Source organism: Diplotaxodon limnothrissa, linkage group LG7, assembly GCF_057381915.1.
Source record: "Diplotaxodon limnothrissa isolate DT_005_m linkage group LG7, D_limnothrissa_male_GT1.1, whole genome shotgun sequence".
In the NCBI taxonomy this organism is placed as follows: Eukaryota; Metazoa; Chordata; class Actinopteri; order Cichliformes; family Cichlidae; genus Diplotaxodon; species Diplotaxodon limnothrissa.
In genome coordinates, this window is record NC_140602.1 from 70,286,501 (window position 1) to 70,303,686 (window position 17,186).

Genomic DNA, 17,186 nt, shown 5'->3' on the forward strand with positions numbered 1-17,186 from the left:
TCTTTTTGTGCTTTAGTCTAACATCTGACCAAATCAGTTCAATAAGAAAAACAACACCAAAGCACCGAGATTTTGCTTTAGTGAAACCTTTTGTGTTTTTACATAAAGAGAAATCTTCAGAAACCTGGACGTCATAAAGCGTCTGACACTTCGATTAGTGACACTCGTGTTTTACACACAGACTCATAATCACCGTTCACGCAGATGAAATAAAGTCTGTTTCACGACTGTTAGAAGTGAAAGAGAACAGCAGAGAAACCCACTGACACTAAACTCTCGTGGAGTCCTGAGGGCGGAGGAGGACCTGATGGAGCACAGGTTTCGTCTCCAGCTGCAGTTGTTGTGCCAAAAAGTGATTTCCAATGTTTTTGTGTATTTTTTGTGTGTAATATCTTTACGTATGTTGGTAAACGGACAAAGAGCTTTTATACAGAATAAAATTATCTTCATAACGCTGTGTTATTGTACTGACATTGTAACCAATCCGCTCCTTTATCCCCACTTAAAATGTTTTTACTGAACTGTCGTAATGTCGCTTCTGTCCTCTTGGTCAGCTTACTCTGACAAAAGACGTTTTTAATGTTAATGAGATTTGTTTTAACGGCATAAATAAAGGTTCTATAAAAGTCGCTGCCAAAAACTGATCGCAGCTTCTACACGGATGTTGTTTGTGGCTCCAGATGACTTTATGTCATCCATAAGCGATGCATTTGACATGTTTCACATGTTATAGCCCAACAAGTTACTTATAGCAGTTTGATACGAGCAATCAGTTTTTGGCGCACCGTAACAGGGGCTTCCACGCGTGACTGAGCCATCAGCGCGCCTCGGCTCGGCTTTCACTCTGCTGCCCCTCAGAAGGGCTGAACATCTGGCAGCTCGTGCACAGTTAGCGCGAGCTTACACGTTTCCTTTGTTGTGCTACAGTCAGAGGCAACACCACGGTTACTGTTACCACACAGAACAAAGACGCGCGCCACCATCAGGCTGTGGAACATGTTGCCATGTTCACTCTGACCCAAGAAGTTTCAAATCGTCATGTTTTTAAAAAGTATCCCATTACTTTTGTAGTTAGATTCCTTCTTGCTGCTGGCAACACGAACAGTTTCTCTTTGTTTTTTAAGAAGAGTTGCCTCGTGCCCTTTCACCCACACCGAGTGTTTCCTAGAAGCCGTTCCACCTGAAACTCACCTGAAAGTCACCTGACACGCGTCTGTGGGCTGACGCGCACTCCACTCCGCAAACATTCACGCACACATTCTGCATTTCATGTAAATGAGCGGAGCTTGTTTTGTTCCTGGAGACTGGATTAAAGTGTGTGATGTCACCGTGCGCGTGCGCGTGCACGCGAGGGGTTGTTCGGGAGCTGCAGCTGAAGCAGCGACAGAAAGCGAGACTGCACCGCGCGACCGGCCGCTCCTCTCCAGCCCGAAGTAAGTGTCCGCGTTTGTGCCCATACTTCTGTTTTCACACTTTAGGTTGATTCTGCTGCTGCGGCTCATCGGCGACGCGTTTGTTTGCTTGTTTGTTTAGCTTCAGTTTAATCTTGTTGTTTGTTTACTCTTGAATGTGAAGGAAGGAAAGGCAGCAAGGGATTAAGGAAGGAGCCGAAACAAAGACATGAGACAGAAACGGGAGCGAAGGAATCAGAAGAAAGACAGGAAGCGGAACGAAAGCTCGTTTTACTCAAAGCTTTACGTTTTTGACTCGTCTGGAGCGTCTCTCTCCAAGTCACCTGTGTGCGCTCTGATTGGCTGCGGGCAGGTGAGGGGTTCGTGCGCGCGGCCTCCGGTCGGCCTCCGGATGCCAGAATGAACCCCGAGATCCAGGAGGAAGTTCTCCTGATGTCGCCCCTGCTCCTGAACCAGAGGGAGCATCCCACTGCTTTTCTTTGTTTTCTGATGCAAATACGTTTCCATTCAGGGCGGGGGGCGGAGGGGGCTCCTCGGGGGTGGCACAGAATCTGTGTTAGGCTTTAGAGAAATGAAACCAGGCTAGAAGAGGCTTTGTTTTGGGCCAATGAATCAGTATTCTTTTGAGGGGAACTCTAAAGAGCTCATTCAGACGCTGCTCGGTCGCCCCCTCCCCCTCCTCCTCCTCTTCATTGATGGGGGGCAGACTGGAGACCTGCTGAGAGCCGGTTCTCTCCTCATAAAAGGCCGCAGGAGGAGCGAGAGGAGCAGGATTTGCTGTGCCAGCTGACATGTGAAAGAGGACCATTGCTTTAATGGAGGCTGAAAGAGGAGTCTGTCATCTCGCAGCACAATGACAGCAGCGAGGGAGAGCAGGGCCTTCTGGGTAATTGACTCTCTCTCTTTGGAGGCTGCTCTCCATTTGTCCCCCGAGCCGACGGCTGCTGTTGCTGTGTGATGATTGCTGCCGTCAAACACCAAAGGAACGTGCTAATCCTGCAGCACACCACAGATACGTGCAAAACAACAGCCGAGTGTGTGTGTGTGCGCTGACAGCAGCTTCTGCATACATTAGCCCACTTTCATAATCCCACTGCTGCTGCTCTCACTACAATAGCCAGATTACTGGGCTGAGGCGCTGTGATACGGGAGGAGGTGAAAAGATTTGGTTTGGTCTGAATGTTTGAACCATCTGGCTCGATGACCCGCGTCCAGGCTGCGGATCAGCACACACACCACAACTCAACTCACATTCCTGTTTCAGCACAGACAGAAGTCCTGCTTTTCCAGCTCTTTGTATTTTGGCTGTGGATTCGTGTCTCTGTGATTCTGTGTTTGTGTTTCTGCGTAGTTGCTCTCGTGCTTCTTTGTGGCTTCGCTGTAGCCTTTCCGTGTCTCTGTCTCGCCGCGTGGCTCTTACTCGATCGGCTGCAAACATTAGAAACAAATGGAAGGTGTGGTTGTTCGTGGCAGCGCGTCCAGGCCTCTGGCTGCAGGGTGTCCACCTCTTTCTCACTGCTTGTGTCTGACTGACGTTGTATTGTGATGAATAATGTGTAAGTGTGAGTGTGTTTTTGTTTCTGCAGAATGCGAAGTTTGTTCTCAGTGACGCTGCTGCTGCTCCTGGCCCTGACGCTCACCGCTGAGGCCAGCAAAAGAGCCAAACATCACAAAGGTGTGGCTGTCCTTCATGTTCTGTCACCACACCGGGAAAGTCAAGTTTCTCTTCTTCTTCTTTTGTTAAAAAAAGTGCATTCCCAGGAATGCCTGTCACCACAGCAGGCATGCACTCAAGTAAAGCATTAAAGGTTAACGAGCATGAAAAACAAGTTTTTCCTGTCGGAAAACATCCAAAAAACGCTCTTACCAGTTTTCATCTTTAAATTCCAGACTAACTCAGGCAAAGCTTTCCCTTCTGCTTTAGTAATGATCTTTGTGTAAATGACTGGAATATAGTGACTGTGAAGCATTCAGTCCAGAGAGCTGCTGGAGACTAAAGAGGAAAAAGTTTCACGAAATGGACAAAAACACAATAAGACGTGTTTCAGGTGCAGCTGAGCTCGGCTGTCAACAGATTTGTTTTTCTCAGCGTCTCATGCTGATGTACAGGAGCTCTCCCCATACGGAAAAGAAATAGTAAAAACTTATATGTGATTACTCATGAAAGTGGCCACTTTCTCATTACTTTCATACATTGTTTTAGGAAGTATCCAAAACATACAAGTTTCATTATATAATTTTTCAAGGGATCTTATATCTGGTTTCACTCTTATATGCTTTTCATACAAGTTTCACACAAGACAGATACAAACTTTATAAGATTCATATATATCTTTTCCATATGGGTAAGCTCTCACTCTATTTAAATATGACATTTGATGACCTCGCTGCACTTTAATGACGGTATAAAGCCGTGGTTTGACCACCACTGGGATAGTTTCCGGGTTTTTCCAAGACTAGCTGCACAGGCAGCGGGCTGGAATACAACAGGAAACAAAAATCTGTTTGAGATCATAAAGCGATGCAAATGCAACGACCTGCAGAAGCTCACGTTAACATCCAGCTGAAGCAGACAGTGATGTTGTTGCTGTGAGCGGAGTCGTTTTCATCACAGCAACGATGTGCAAACGTGTCTGAGCGGGCCGTGGCGGTTTGGAGACAGGTTTCCTCCCACCAGGTGACCTGACCTGTGCAGAGGGTGAGAGTGTTGCAGGTTCATCCTCTGGGCAACTATTTGCTCACTGCAGCTATTTGCAATCAGTTGATGACGGTGCAATCACAGATCATTCCTCGTCACAAGTCCTAGTTTTATTCCAGTGTGACTGAGCTATAAAATCCCTCCTCACCTCACGCTGTCAGCACAAAACAAACATCAAAGAAAGAAACACTCTTCAGATTCAACAGAAACGTCTTTTAAGAGGCAGAAAAGCTAAATTTATCAGAGTGTTCAGTTATCCAGGTGGAATTAAACCACAAGTACAAACCTGTTCTTCTCTTTAGCTGAAACAAAGCAAAATGTTCTGCATGAAAACATTTTATGAGGCCACAAAACGTGAAACAGAAAAATGGCCTCCGGTGTGTTTAAACCATGTTGTGTCAGCGTGTTTGAGCCGCTGCAGGTGTCTGACCGACTCTCTGCTCAGCAGGCAGGCATGACAAGTCCCGGACGACCTCCGAGTGCTCCCCTGCAGAGACTCGGTACGGGAAGTGCATACCTGAACACGGAGACTGCGGGGACGGTGTGAGAGATGCCACCTGCAAAGATCGCACCGACAAGATTCCCTGCAAGATCCCCTGCAACTGGAAGAAGGACATCAGTAAGACTCCACACAGCTGACACCACACAGGGCAGAGCTCCTCCGGATGGTCACAGGGTGGAGCTCAAGACACAAACTCTAACATCTACACATTTACACTCGGGGTTCGCTGCCCTATTAAACGCTCTGAATTTATCTCCAGGACATGATTTCTCCTCTAAAAGACAAAAAGCTCCAATAATGCATTTTATTGTCTTTGATTTAAAACAGTCAAACTACTCTTTCAAGGATGTTTGATATAAAGGAAGGTTGGAGATTGGCCTGTAATTAGCTAAGACTGCTGGGTCTAGAGATGCTTTTTGAGTAAAGGTGTAACTACAGCCAGCTTGAAGGCCTGTGGTACATAGCCGATCATTAGAGATAGGTTGATCATATTTAAGATCGAAGCATTAATTAATGGCAGGACTTCTTTGAGCAGTTTTGTAGGAATGGGGTCTAAAAGACACGTTGATGGTTTGGAGGAAGTAATTATTGAAGTTACCTCAGTATTCTTAAACTTAGTTACAGCGCTTTCAGAAAGACGTCTACTGTGATCAAGTCTACTCCCCACTGCTGTGTAATCAATTATTGTAAATGTAAATGTTATCAGGAAATGATCAGACAGGAGAGTGGGTGGGTTCTGACAACACCCCCGAATGACTTGGGGGTGTTGATTCATTTAAAACAACACAATCATCCTGCTGCAACCAGGTTTCTGTCAGGCAGAGTAAATTGATCTGTTGATCAATTATTAAGTCATGTACTAACAGAGACTTGGAGGAGAGAGACCTAATATTTAATAATCCATATTTCACAGTTTCACTCTTCGGTGCAGAGGTGGATCTTTCGTGCTTCTCCAAAAAATTTCATATTTCTTACTAAAATCACTGAATGACCCTGTGAAGCCATGAAATAACCACCAGGAAACTCAAATGTTTCAAAACGGGTGTTTATTGAAAGAAAAGATTCAATCTCATTTTGAATAAATGAGCTGTAATTGTATTATTTTTTCTACATTTGGCATTTTTGTGACTTTATTCAGGTTTTATAGAATAAAAGAAAAATCCCACTGATGATTCAGAGAAGTCAAAAAGTCATGTAAATGTGCCAATCAATGAAAAATGAATCAATTTAAATGAAGCTGGCAGCGATGCGTCTGGGAGGCAGAGGGGGGAACGTGCGGCGGCTTTGTGGGTTCAAAGTTCAAATCTTCTTTCAGGTGACTGCAAGTACAAGTTTGGGCCGTGGGGAAACTGCGACGCCACCACCAACACCAAGACCCGATCAGGGACGCTGAAGCGAGCGCTGTTCAACGCCGAGTGCCAGGCCACCGTCAAGGTGTCCAAACCCTGCTCCCCCAAAGTGAAGAAGGTCAAAGGTGAGAGTCCTCAGTAACCTTTAACAGTCACTGCAACAGACGACGACACGATCAAGTCACGTGTAGCTTCTGATGATGCTTTCGTAGCAATACTGTGCAGCACCGTCGTGATAAAAATAAAAAAGCCACGTTGAGCTCAGACGCCACCAACATCGAGAAAATGGAGGAGGAGCTTAATGATGCCGTTGGTGTGCAGTCAGAGGCGGATCCTTCACTCTTATACAGAGACGAAAGGTTTTAGAAAGGATTTCAGGCGAGTAAAGCAAAGAGAACATTTGACTTTGTGTTTGTAAAGCAGCCACAAGATGCCAAAAATCGCTGTTTCTGCAAACCTGATCAGAATCTCTGAGCGTTTACAAAAACTACACTGAAGTTCTGAAGGAGGCAGGGCTAAAGGCCAGGTGAAGGTGGCTCACCTGGTTCAGCTGGAAACTCACGTGCACAAGGCTGCAGTTTCCACGTTATACTGTCAGATAAAGACTCAACAATAATACTCTGAAAACCAGCAGGAGACAAAAAAGTTTCTCTAAAAAAGGAGTTTTTCCTTCCCACTGTCCTACTTGCTCATAGGAGGTCGTATGATTGTTGGGTTTTTCTGTGTGTATTATAGTAGCGTCTACCTTACAATACAAAGCACCTTAAGGTGACTGTTGATGTCATTTGGCGCTAAATAAATACAGTGGGGCAAAAAAGTATTTAGTCAGCCACCGATTGTGCAAGTTCCCCCACCTAAAATGATGACAGAGGTCAGTAATTTGCACCAGAGGTACACTTCAACTGTGAGAGACAGAATGTGAAAAAAAAATCCATGAATCCACATGGTAGGATTTGTAAAGAATTTATTGGTAAATCAGGGTGGAAAATAAGTATTTGGTCAATAACAAAAATACAACTCAATACTTTGTAACATAACCTTTGTTGGCAATAACAGAGGTCAAACGTTTACTATAGGTCTTTACCAGGTTTGCACACACAGTAGCTGGTATTTTGGCCCATTCCTCCATGCAGATCTTCTCGAGAGCAGTGATGTTTTGGGGCTGTCGCCGAGCAACACGGACTTTCAACTCCCGCCACAGATTTTCTATGGGGTTGAGGTCTGGAGACTGGCTAGGCCACTCCAGGACTTTCAAATGCTTCTTACGGAGCCACTCCTTTGTTGCCCAGGCGGTGTGTTTTGGATCATTGTCATGTTGGAAGACCCAGCCTCGTTTCATCTTCAAAGTTCTCACTGATGGAAGGAGGTTTTGGCTCAAAATCTCACGATACATGGCCCCATTCATTCTGTCCTTAACACGGATCAGTCGTCCTGTCCCCTTGGCAGAAAAACAGCCCCATAGCATGATGTTTCCACCCCCATGCTTCACAGTAGGTATGGTGTTCTTGGGATGCAACTCAGTATTCTTCTTCCTCCAAACACGACGAGTTGAGTTTATACCAAAAAGTTCTACTTTGGTTTCATCTGACCACATGACATTCTCCCAATCCTCTGCTGTATCATCCATGTGCTCTCTGGCAAACTTCAGACGGGCCTGGACATGCACTGGCTTCAGCAGCGGAACACGTCTGGCACTGCGGGATTTGATTCCCTGCCGTTGTAGTGTGTTACTGATGGTGACCTTTGTTACTTTGGTCCCAGCTCTCTGCAGGTCATTCACCAGGTCCCCCCGTGTGGTTCTGGGATCTTTGCTCACCGTTCTCATGATCATTTTGACCCCACGGGATGAGATCTTGCGTGGAGCCCCAGATCGTGGAAGATTATCAGTGGTCTTGTATGTCTTCCATTTTCTGATGATTGCTCCCACAGTTGATTTTTTCACACCAAGCTGCTTGCCTATTGTAGATTCACTCTTCCCAGTCTGGTGCAGGTCTACAATACTTTTCCTGGTGTCCTTCGAAAGCTCTTTGGTCTTGGCCATGGCGGAGTTTGGAGTCTGACTGTTTGAGGCTGTGGACAGGTGTCTTTTATACAGATGATGAGATCAAACAGGTGCCATTCATACAGGTAACGAGTGGGGGACAGAAAAGCTTCTTACAGAAGACGTTACAGGCCTGTGAGAGCCAGAGATTTTCCTTGTTTGAGGTGACCAAATACTTATTTTCCACCCTGATTTACGAATAAATTCTTTACAAATCCTACCATGTGAATTCATGGATTTTTTTTTCACATTCTGTCTCTCACAGTTGAAGTGTACCTCTGGTGCAAATTACTGACCTCTGTCATCATTTTAGGTGGGGGAACTTGCACAATCGGTGGCTGACTAAATACTTTTTTGCCCCACTGTAAAGTTGAATTGAATTAAAAACCTGTTTCTTACTCGTGCTCCAAGCATCTGAGCTCTGAGCCATAACGCCGTCTCCCAGAGATCTGATTGGTCAGTAGGTGTTGCTAACCTGAAGCATTAGCTGCTGAGGCCGGTCGGCAGCACCTTCAGATTCAGACCTGATGATAAAACCTGATCTTCCTCGCCTCCACCAGAGCAAACGTGCGGGATTCATCATGGGGAACGATGTTGTAACATGAATGTCTGATGCTTTGCTTCCTCAGGCGAGAAGAAGTCCAACTGAAGGATGTACCGCGACAGAAGACGGCGGCGTTTCGTCCTCTTCCTCAACGATCGTCTTCCCTCCTTTGAATACACAAAATGAGAGACTCCTCCAAAACACACCGACCGCCTCTCCTTGCTTTTGATTCTTGTTTTTCTGGTTTCTGATTTGATGTTTTTCTGGATTAAAGCTTTTCCGACACTGTCCCGCTAGATGATGAGAATAATCCTCGTAGCTGATAGTTTGTTAACCATTACACTGAGATAGTCCTAAAGCTTGTACAGTAGCCACCTGTGAATTCAGACTAAACTGGACGCTGGTCCTCACGGGATCGTCACGAGTTTGTTTGTAGGCGAGTTTAGTTTTAAAGAATCTGAGAAAATCCTCTATGAAATCTATTTTTTAAACTATAGATTATTGTTGCTGCAGGATGAAACTGTACAAATAAGCAAAATAAAGACTGTACATTGCTTTGGTGAAGACTCTGGCGTGATTACTGGTGCACAGACACGATGGCTGTCATAATAATAAAAGGTTCGTGCATATTCAAGAACGGGGTTCAGTTTGGAGGCACAAATCACAAGCTTTGTTCACTACAGGAACTCAGTGACCCGAATCTTTAAGCAGACAGATCGACTTCTCCACATTTAAAGTGTCGGTAAGTTCTCCAGGAGTTCCTCAGGGTTCTATTCTCGGTCCTCTACAGTTTCAACTAAAAACACAAAAATCTGCTTTAACTCTGCTTCTGGTCTCCACCAAGCAACCTCTGAGGCAACCAAAGTCCACTAGAGGCTCCAGCAGAGTCATAGACTTTCATGTTAAAACTTTCTACCAGAAATAAGCATGTTCACAGCCTTAAACGTGTTTCTTAGCAGTAATGACGCTGTTTTATTTCCTTTATTGTGCTGCATCTACCAAACACTTTCTTAATAATAAAGATGAACAGTAGCTGCAGCCTTGACAGCATTTATGCCTTGTTACATCAGTCACTGCTCATTAAACACATCATGGAGAAGCAGCAGGAAGTAGATGGATTAATTAACTACATAAACATCAAACATTTACAGCCCAAATTGTGATAAGAGGCCATGTCATCTGAGCTGGAAATGGAGACATGATGGCATTATCTGCTTTGATTTAAGGACGTTTTGCACCACCGGCTGTTTGTCAGACCAACCTGAGCTGCAAGGATGGAAACAACCTTTTGTTCGCATTTGTTTTGCCCATCTTAAATCTCCTTCTACATTTAGATGGAAACCTGCGATAGGACCAAACTCCATGAAAGGAAAGCAAAAAGCCAGCTGCCAAAAACAAAACAAAAACGCACCAGTGCTGTTACAGCCGCCTGCAGCGGCAGCGCAGGAGGCTGCAGAAGGTTTTTCTGAAGGTCACGTTGCACAGGGCATAGCAGCCGGGGTTGACAGTGCTGTTCACGTAGCACAGCCAGTATCCTGTGGTCCACAGGGCGTCAGGAATGCGGCAATGGCAGAAGGCAGCAACAACGGCCATGACATTGTACGGCGTCCAGGTGAGGACAAATACCAGGATGATGGCCAGGATGGTCCTCGTGACCCTCCTCTCCCTCGCCATCACTCGCTGCCGCCTCCTCTCATGTGAGCTGATGTCGGGGCAGGAGGAGAAGACTGCCGAGGCCGCCCTGTGGAGGTCAGCGTTGAATGAGTCTTCAGATTCAGTCTTGTTGTGGTCTTCGTCTCCGGTGGGTTTGACAGCAGTTTGAGAGGGATGCTTCTGAGGAGACAAACAAGCCACCTTCACTTCTTTTCATCAGGCGGCCTTACAACCAATCTCTCTATTTGGATTGAACAGGGAGCCAATATAGTAGACACATGCTCTCTTTGCATTCTTTGTCCATTCTCTTGCCTTTTAGACTACAGCCATCTTTGGGATGTAGAGCAGGTCATCTTAGAGTCATTTAAATGACTCCAAGGTTTCCTTACAGTGTCACTGAAGGCTGAAGTAATGCTATCCAGAGGAAGCGTCTGGCTTCATAAGGCATTTCTAAGATTTAGTACAATAACCTCAGTTTTATCTGAATTAAGAAGCAGAAAGTTAGCGGCCATCCAGGTCTTTATGTCTTTAAGACATTCCTGCAGTTTAACTCATTGGTGTGTGTTATCTGGCTTCATGGACAGATAGAGCTGGGTGTCATCAGCATAGCAGTGTAAATGTATGCTATGTCTTCTAATGATGCTGCCTAAGGGAAGCATGTATAATGTAAACAGAATTGGTCCTAGCACTGAACCCTGTGGAACTCCATAATTAACCTCAGTGTGTGAAGAGGACTCTCCATTTACATGCACAAACTGGAGTCTATTAGATAGATATGATACAAACCACTGCAGTGCAGTACCTGTAATACCTACAGCATGTTCTAATCGCTCTAATAGGATATTATGGTCGACAGTATCGAACGCTGCACTGAGGTCTAGTAGGACAAGCACAGAGATGAGTCCACTGTCAGAGGCCATAAGAAGATCATTTGTAACCTTCACTAAAGCTGTTTCAATTAGAGAAAAAGAGTCTAACTTAACATCAATGGTACTAAGAGTAGCTGTAGATAATATTACATCTGTGGGATGATTATTGGTCATTTTTTCTCTAATGATAAAAATTTTATTTGTGAAGAAGTTCATGAAGTCATTACTAGTTAACGTTAAAGGGATGGTTGGCTCAACAGAGCTCTGACTGTTTGTCAGCCTGGCTACAGAGCTGAAGAGAAACCTGGGGTTGTTCTTATTTTCTTCAATCAGTGATTAATAGTACGATGTTCTGGCTTTGCGGAGGGCTTTCTTATAAAGCAGCAAACTATTTCTCCAGGCTAAATGATGATCCTCTAAATTTGTGACACGCCATTTCCTCTCCAGCTTACGAGTCATCTGCTTTAGGCTACGTGTTTGAGAATTATACCACGGAGTCAGGTACTTCTGATTAGAGACCTTAGTTTTCACAGGAGCTACAGTATCCAGAGTCGTACGTAGGTAGGAGGTGAAATTATTAACAAGATAATCGACCTCTGTTGGAGTAGCATTCAGATAGCTGCTCTGCTCTGTGTTGGTACAGGGCATTGAAGATGATAACAGTGGGTGGATTATATTCTTAAACTTAGTTACAGCGCTTTCAGAAAGACATCTACTTTGATAAAGTCTACTCTCCACCGCTGTGTAATCAATTATTGTAAATGTAAATGTTATCAGGAAATGATCAGACAGCAGAGGGTTTTCAGGAAACACTGTTAAATGTTCAGTTTCTATGCCATATGTTAAAACAAGATCTAGAGTGTGATTAAAGTGGTGGGTGGGTTCTTTTACATTTTGAGAGAAACCAATTGAGTCTAATAACAGATTAAATGCCATGTTGAGGCTGTCATTTTTAGCATCTACATGGATGTTAAAATCACCCACAATAATTATTTTATCTGAGCTCAGAACTAAATTAGATATAAAGTCTGAGAAATCAGACAGAAACTCTGTGTAAGGCCCAGGTGGACGATAGATGATAACAAGTAAGACTGGTTTCTGAGTTTCACAGCTGGGGTGGACGAGGCTAAGCATCAGGCTTTCAAATGAATTAAAAGTCTGTCTTGGTCTTTCATTAATTAATAGGCTGGTGTGAGAAACTGCTGCCACACCTCCCCCTCGGCCTGTGCTTCGAGATTTCTGGTAGTTAGAATGACTCGGGGGTGTTGATTCATTTAAACTAACATAATCATCCTGCTGCAACCAGGTTTCTGTAAGGCAGAGTAAATCAATTTGTTGATCAATTATTAAGTCATGTACTAACAGAGACTTGGAGGAGAGAGACCTAATATTTAATAATCCACATTTCACTGTTTTACTCTTTGGTTCAGATGTGGATACTGTATTGTTCTTTCTTTGTGATTGTTTATGTTTAAGTTGTTTGTTGCTGGTTTTTAGTTTGTTTTTTGTCTGTTTGGGAGCTGACACAGTCTCTATGGAGATGGGTTTTTGGGGGGGTAGCAGGAGGAGAGAAGCTGCAGAGAGGCATGTAAGACTGCAACTCTGCTTCCTGGTCCCAACTCTGGATAGTCATATTTTGGGGGGTTTAATAAATTTGTCCATATTTCTAGAAATGAGAGCTGCTCCATCCAAAGTGGGATGGATGCTGTCTCTCCTAACAAGACCAGGTTTCCTCCAGAAGGTTTGCCAATTATCTTTGAAGCCCACATTGTTTCTGGGACACCAGCAATTTAAGGAGAACATGCGGCTAAACATGTCACTCCTGGTCTGATTGGGGAGGGGACCAGAGAAAACTACAGAGTCCCACAAAGTTACACACCGATTCAATATTGATTTTAGTGACCTCCGATTGGCGTAACCGGGTGTCATTACTGCCGACGTGAATTATGATCTTACTGAATTTACGTTTACCCTTAGCCAGCAGTTTTAAATTTCCTTCAATGTCGCCTGCTCTGGCCCCTGGAAGACAATTGACTATGGTTGCCGGTGTCTCTAGCTTCACATGTCTGAGAACAGAATCACCAATTACCAGAGTTTGACCCCCGGCGGGTGTGTCGCCGAGTGGGGAAAAACGGTTAGACACATGAACGGGTTGGTGGTGTACCTGGGGCTTCTGTTTAGGACTATGCTTCCTCCTCACCGTGACCCAGCCGCCCTCTTTCCCCAGCTGCTTGGGGTCTGCCGGGGAACAGCTAGCGGGGCCTACGCTATCTTCGGCTGCACCAGCTACAGGGGCCTGGCTAGCTACGGGTGAATGAAGGGTGCGAAGCCGAGTCTCCAATTCAGTAATCCTGGCCTCCAGATTGAGAGGCTGAGGAATAACCTCCAGCACTGTCAGAGTGCTTATTTACAGTCCTAATATCATCTCTTTTCCTCCATAACCTCCGCTCTGACACAAATGTGCTGCAGTGCAGTCACAGATCTGCCATCCGAGTTCCTCGACCCTCCGAGCAGCAGCCCGGACTCTCAGCCAGCCTCCAAATATTTATGCAGAGCTCATTAAAGTGGACAAAATGCCGCGTTTCCTCCTCCGCCTCATAACGATATCATTTTAAACACTAATAAGGAGCTCAGGATCACTCGGCTGCTGTGCTCAGATCAGCTTTATTAATGTCAAAAAAGGCATTTTGTTTGTACCCACACATTCTGCAGCCTGTAAACACTCATAGATATATAGAACAGAAATATGCTTTATTGTGGAAATCCAGGTGTTCCAGCAACAAAGTGACAGGAAGTTGGAGCGTTCAGAAATCGGAAGACACACTGCTGCATGTGAAGGCCCAGCTCAGTGAGCTCAAAGAAATAACTGGAAGAATGATAAATGTCTAAAAATGATCATAATGTGAAGCCTCGCAGCGAGGTCACTGCTCCTCTAACTAAACATGTGACACAATGTGCAGGAAAGTGCAGGACAGGTAAAGATGCCATGGGAACACCAGCCCATCCACATCAACGGGTCAGCAGCTTCAAATTCCTTGGAGTCAACATCACAGAGGACTTCTCCTGGACCCTCACACAGACACTGCTATCAGGAAAGCTCGCCAGTGGCTTTACTTCCTGAGGAGGCTGAGGAAGTTTGGCATGAACGCCAACATCACCTCAAATTCTTACAGGTGTGCGATCGAGAGCTTGCTGACGAGCTGCATCACAGTTTGGTACGAAGCTGCTCAGCCAGCAGCCAGAAATCACTACAGAGGGTGGTGAAGGCAGCAGAGCACATCACTGGCACGAGGCTTCCTGCCATTCAGGACATTTATCTCCAGCCTCCATCATCAAGGACCACAGCCACCCAGCACATCAGCTGTTCTCCTTGTTACCATCTGGCAGATGTTACAGGAGTCTGTCTGCTCGGACTACAAGACTAAAAAACAGTTTTTACCACCAAGCCATACGACACCTCAACCACAACACTTAAACACACACACACAGTCCACAGGACGCACTCAGAAGCTACCTGCAGCTTCACAAGTACTCTGTATAATCTGCACTGGTCACTCCACTTTATTGTCATTGATATTTATATTTAAAAGTGCAATACTGTAATTTTCTGCTGCTCATTCCTGTGCAATATCCCATCTGCCCCCCCTCACATTCCTGTTTAAGATTTTCTTAATTTAATCACTAGTGTACATATATTTATACATACATATATATATAGTCAGTTAACTGAAAATCTCTTTTTCTTTTACTACATCTTATTAATATTTTGCTCTTTTCTATTTTTCTATATATTTTTTATTATTTTATTTTATTTTTTCTACTATACCATGCTGCTGAGTGACTGCTGCTCATCAAATACATTTCATTGCGATGTTGACCCTGTGCTAATTTGCATATGACAAATAAAACTGAAAACTGCTAGCGAGTTGGCTATGAGCTAAGCTAAGCTAGCGAAACCCTAAAGACGAAGCGAGTAAAGTGCGTGAAGATATGAAAAGCGAAGTTATCTATACGGTTTTTAATAAACTGCTACAAGAACACCACTGTGTGTTGGAACAGGAACAGGAAGTGATACTCTACCGCAGAGAGTGAACAGGAAGTGACAGCGCCCCCTGACAACAACATTAGAGACGGTAAACAGATGAAACACATCCTTACCCAGTGTCTCCAGCTACTCTCGGCCTGCGCTGTATCATCTGGACTTCTACATGTCTTCTTCTTCCTTCTGGTCTTTGGCGTGCAGGACTGGAGCTGGTTCGGGGTCAGGTCTGAGCAGGGGTCACTCGTCCCCATGCCTCGCCGCCTCAGCAGGAAGTCTTTCAAGGAGGGACTGGAAGCCCTGAGAGCACCCTGGTTTGGCATGAGCACACTCATTCGGCTGTAGCTGGCAACTGACAGGTGGCTGTAGAGGCCGATCATGATGATTGCCGGCAGGTAAAAGGAGGGAAGAGTCGTCCCCATAGTAACAGCAGGGCTAACAAGTAGACGGATGTAACACTGATCGTGAGGGACGACGCGCCCGCCCTTATCTGTCTGCCAGGACAGGATGGCGGGAGCCCAGAGAATGAAAGAAAGCAGCCAGGCGGCAGCAATCATCAGGCACGCCATCCTGCCCGTCCGCCGCACTGGGTAGCTGAGCGGTCGCGTCAGGCAAAAGTACCGATCCAGACTGATGAGCAGCAGGTTCAGGACCGAGGCGCTGCTCGCCACGTAGTCAAGGACGAGCCACGCGTCACATAGCACGGGGCCCAGCAGCCAGCGGCCCTGCAGCTTATACAGCGTGTACACGTTCATGGAGAACAGGCCGATGATCAGGTCGGCCACCGCCAGGCTCAGCAGGAAGTAATTGTTGACCATCTGCAGGTGACGGTTCACTTTGATGGACAGGATCACCAAAGTGTTGCCGAGAACGGTGAGGATGCTGAGGGAGGTGGTAACCATGGCAATGAGGACCAGCTGAGCGGTGCTGTACGGATATGGTGGTGAGAGCGGAGGCACACGGGAGGTGTTGACGGAGAGGCGGAGCAAAGTAGGCGTCGGTTCCATGTTTCCTAAAGTCACACACAAGAAGACTTTGAAATTATTGAACTGAAACGAGATCAAAGTGACCACAAAATAATAACAAGTGTTAAAACAGAAAAGACAGCGTTCCTTAAATCAGTCAACACTGAACCGTCAGCCTAGTGTGTGAAATTCAAAGAGTTCCTGATGTACTGGTTATTTTCCCATCAACTCAGGAGATAAAGAGCAAATCAAAGAAGCGAACATCAAATGGTCATCAATGGATGTTAATGACTTTTACTAATATAATTAAAAGAAAGAACTTTGTATACTTGCCCTGAAAATGAATCAGTATCTTCCTGAGAATGATTTCCTCTTCCTCACAGAAGCTGTTTTATTGCAGCTCACACAGAAACGATGAAGCTAAACAGTTTATACGAAGTTCTCCTCGTGCAGGATTTTATTTTCTTGCAGCAAAAACTGAAGATGTTTGAAGTTTATTATAAAGATCTCGTTACATTTAATGCAAAATGTTGAAACTCCTGTGATCATTCCCAAACCTCAGTTTGGACCACATGAAAGATTTAAATGTGCAAAAGGAGCATTCATGTGGAAACGACGGATAAATGTGACAAACTAACGATGAGCTGCAGCTCTGATCAGATACAGTCACAGCTGTGTCACACTCACATCGACATTTACCTGCTCGAGGTGCAGCTTTTGCACTTCTGTGTTATTACCTTGGTAAAAGTACTTTCACTTCAGAGAAATTTCCTCCAGCTCTGAGGAACTGACTGAAAAACACGTTTAAGCCTTCAAAATAAAAGCAGATTTCCTGACAGAATGAACCGGCAGGAGTTGCTGCGAGCGCGTTCAGAGGTTCGGTCCAGCTCACCGGGGGTGTTGGAGCTGCTCAGCTTGCCGCTGTCTGCCTGTCCATCAGTCCATCTGCAGCAGTTTACATGCAGCCTCCGTCCTGACGTCATTAGATGTGGGATGTAATGACACATTAGAGAAGATGAGCCCAGCTTCAGTTACCACCACACGGGTTTTAACTTCATCTTCCTCCCAGCATTACCGTTAGTGAAGACACTGCAGCAGGCACAGAGAAGCAAAC

General features: G+C 45.2%; 2 protein-coding genes across 3 annotated transcripts; one reads left to right on the forward strand and one right to left on the reverse strand.

Moving 5' to 3' along the window:
* Nucleotides 1–1,275: 1,275 nt before the first annotated feature.
* On the forward strand, nt 1,276–9,095 carry mdkb (midkine b). Its single transcript, XM_085358872.1, has 5 exons — nt 1,276–1,433; nt 2,999–3,087; nt 4,559–4,729; nt 5,928–6,086; nt 8,632–9,095. Exons 1-5 carry the CDS (start codon nt 1,276–1,278, stop codon nt 8,649–8,651), a joined length of 597 nt encoding a protein of 198 aa, XP_085214998.1. The 3' UTR covers nt 8,652–9,095.
* An 870-nt stretch (nt 9,096–9,965) lies between these two features.
* chrm4b (cholinergic receptor, muscarinic 4b) lies at nt 9,966–17,186 on the reverse strand. 2 transcript variants are annotated; one of them, XM_085358873.1, is made up of 3 exons: nt 16,965–17,186; nt 15,227–16,119; nt 9,966–10,379 (listed from the first exon to the last, which is right to left on the reverse strand). In XM_085358873.1, the coding sequence occupies exons 1-3, from the start codon at nt 17,077–17,079 to the stop codon at nt 9,966–9,968; spliced, it is 1,422 nt and encodes a 473-aa protein (XP_085214999.1). In that variant the 5' UTR covers nt 17,080–17,186. The 2 variants fall into 2 exon arrangements, with proteins under 2 accessions (XP_085214999.1, XP_085215000.1); XM_085358874.1 differs by lacking the exon at nt 16,965–17,186 and adding an exon at nt 16,810–16,872.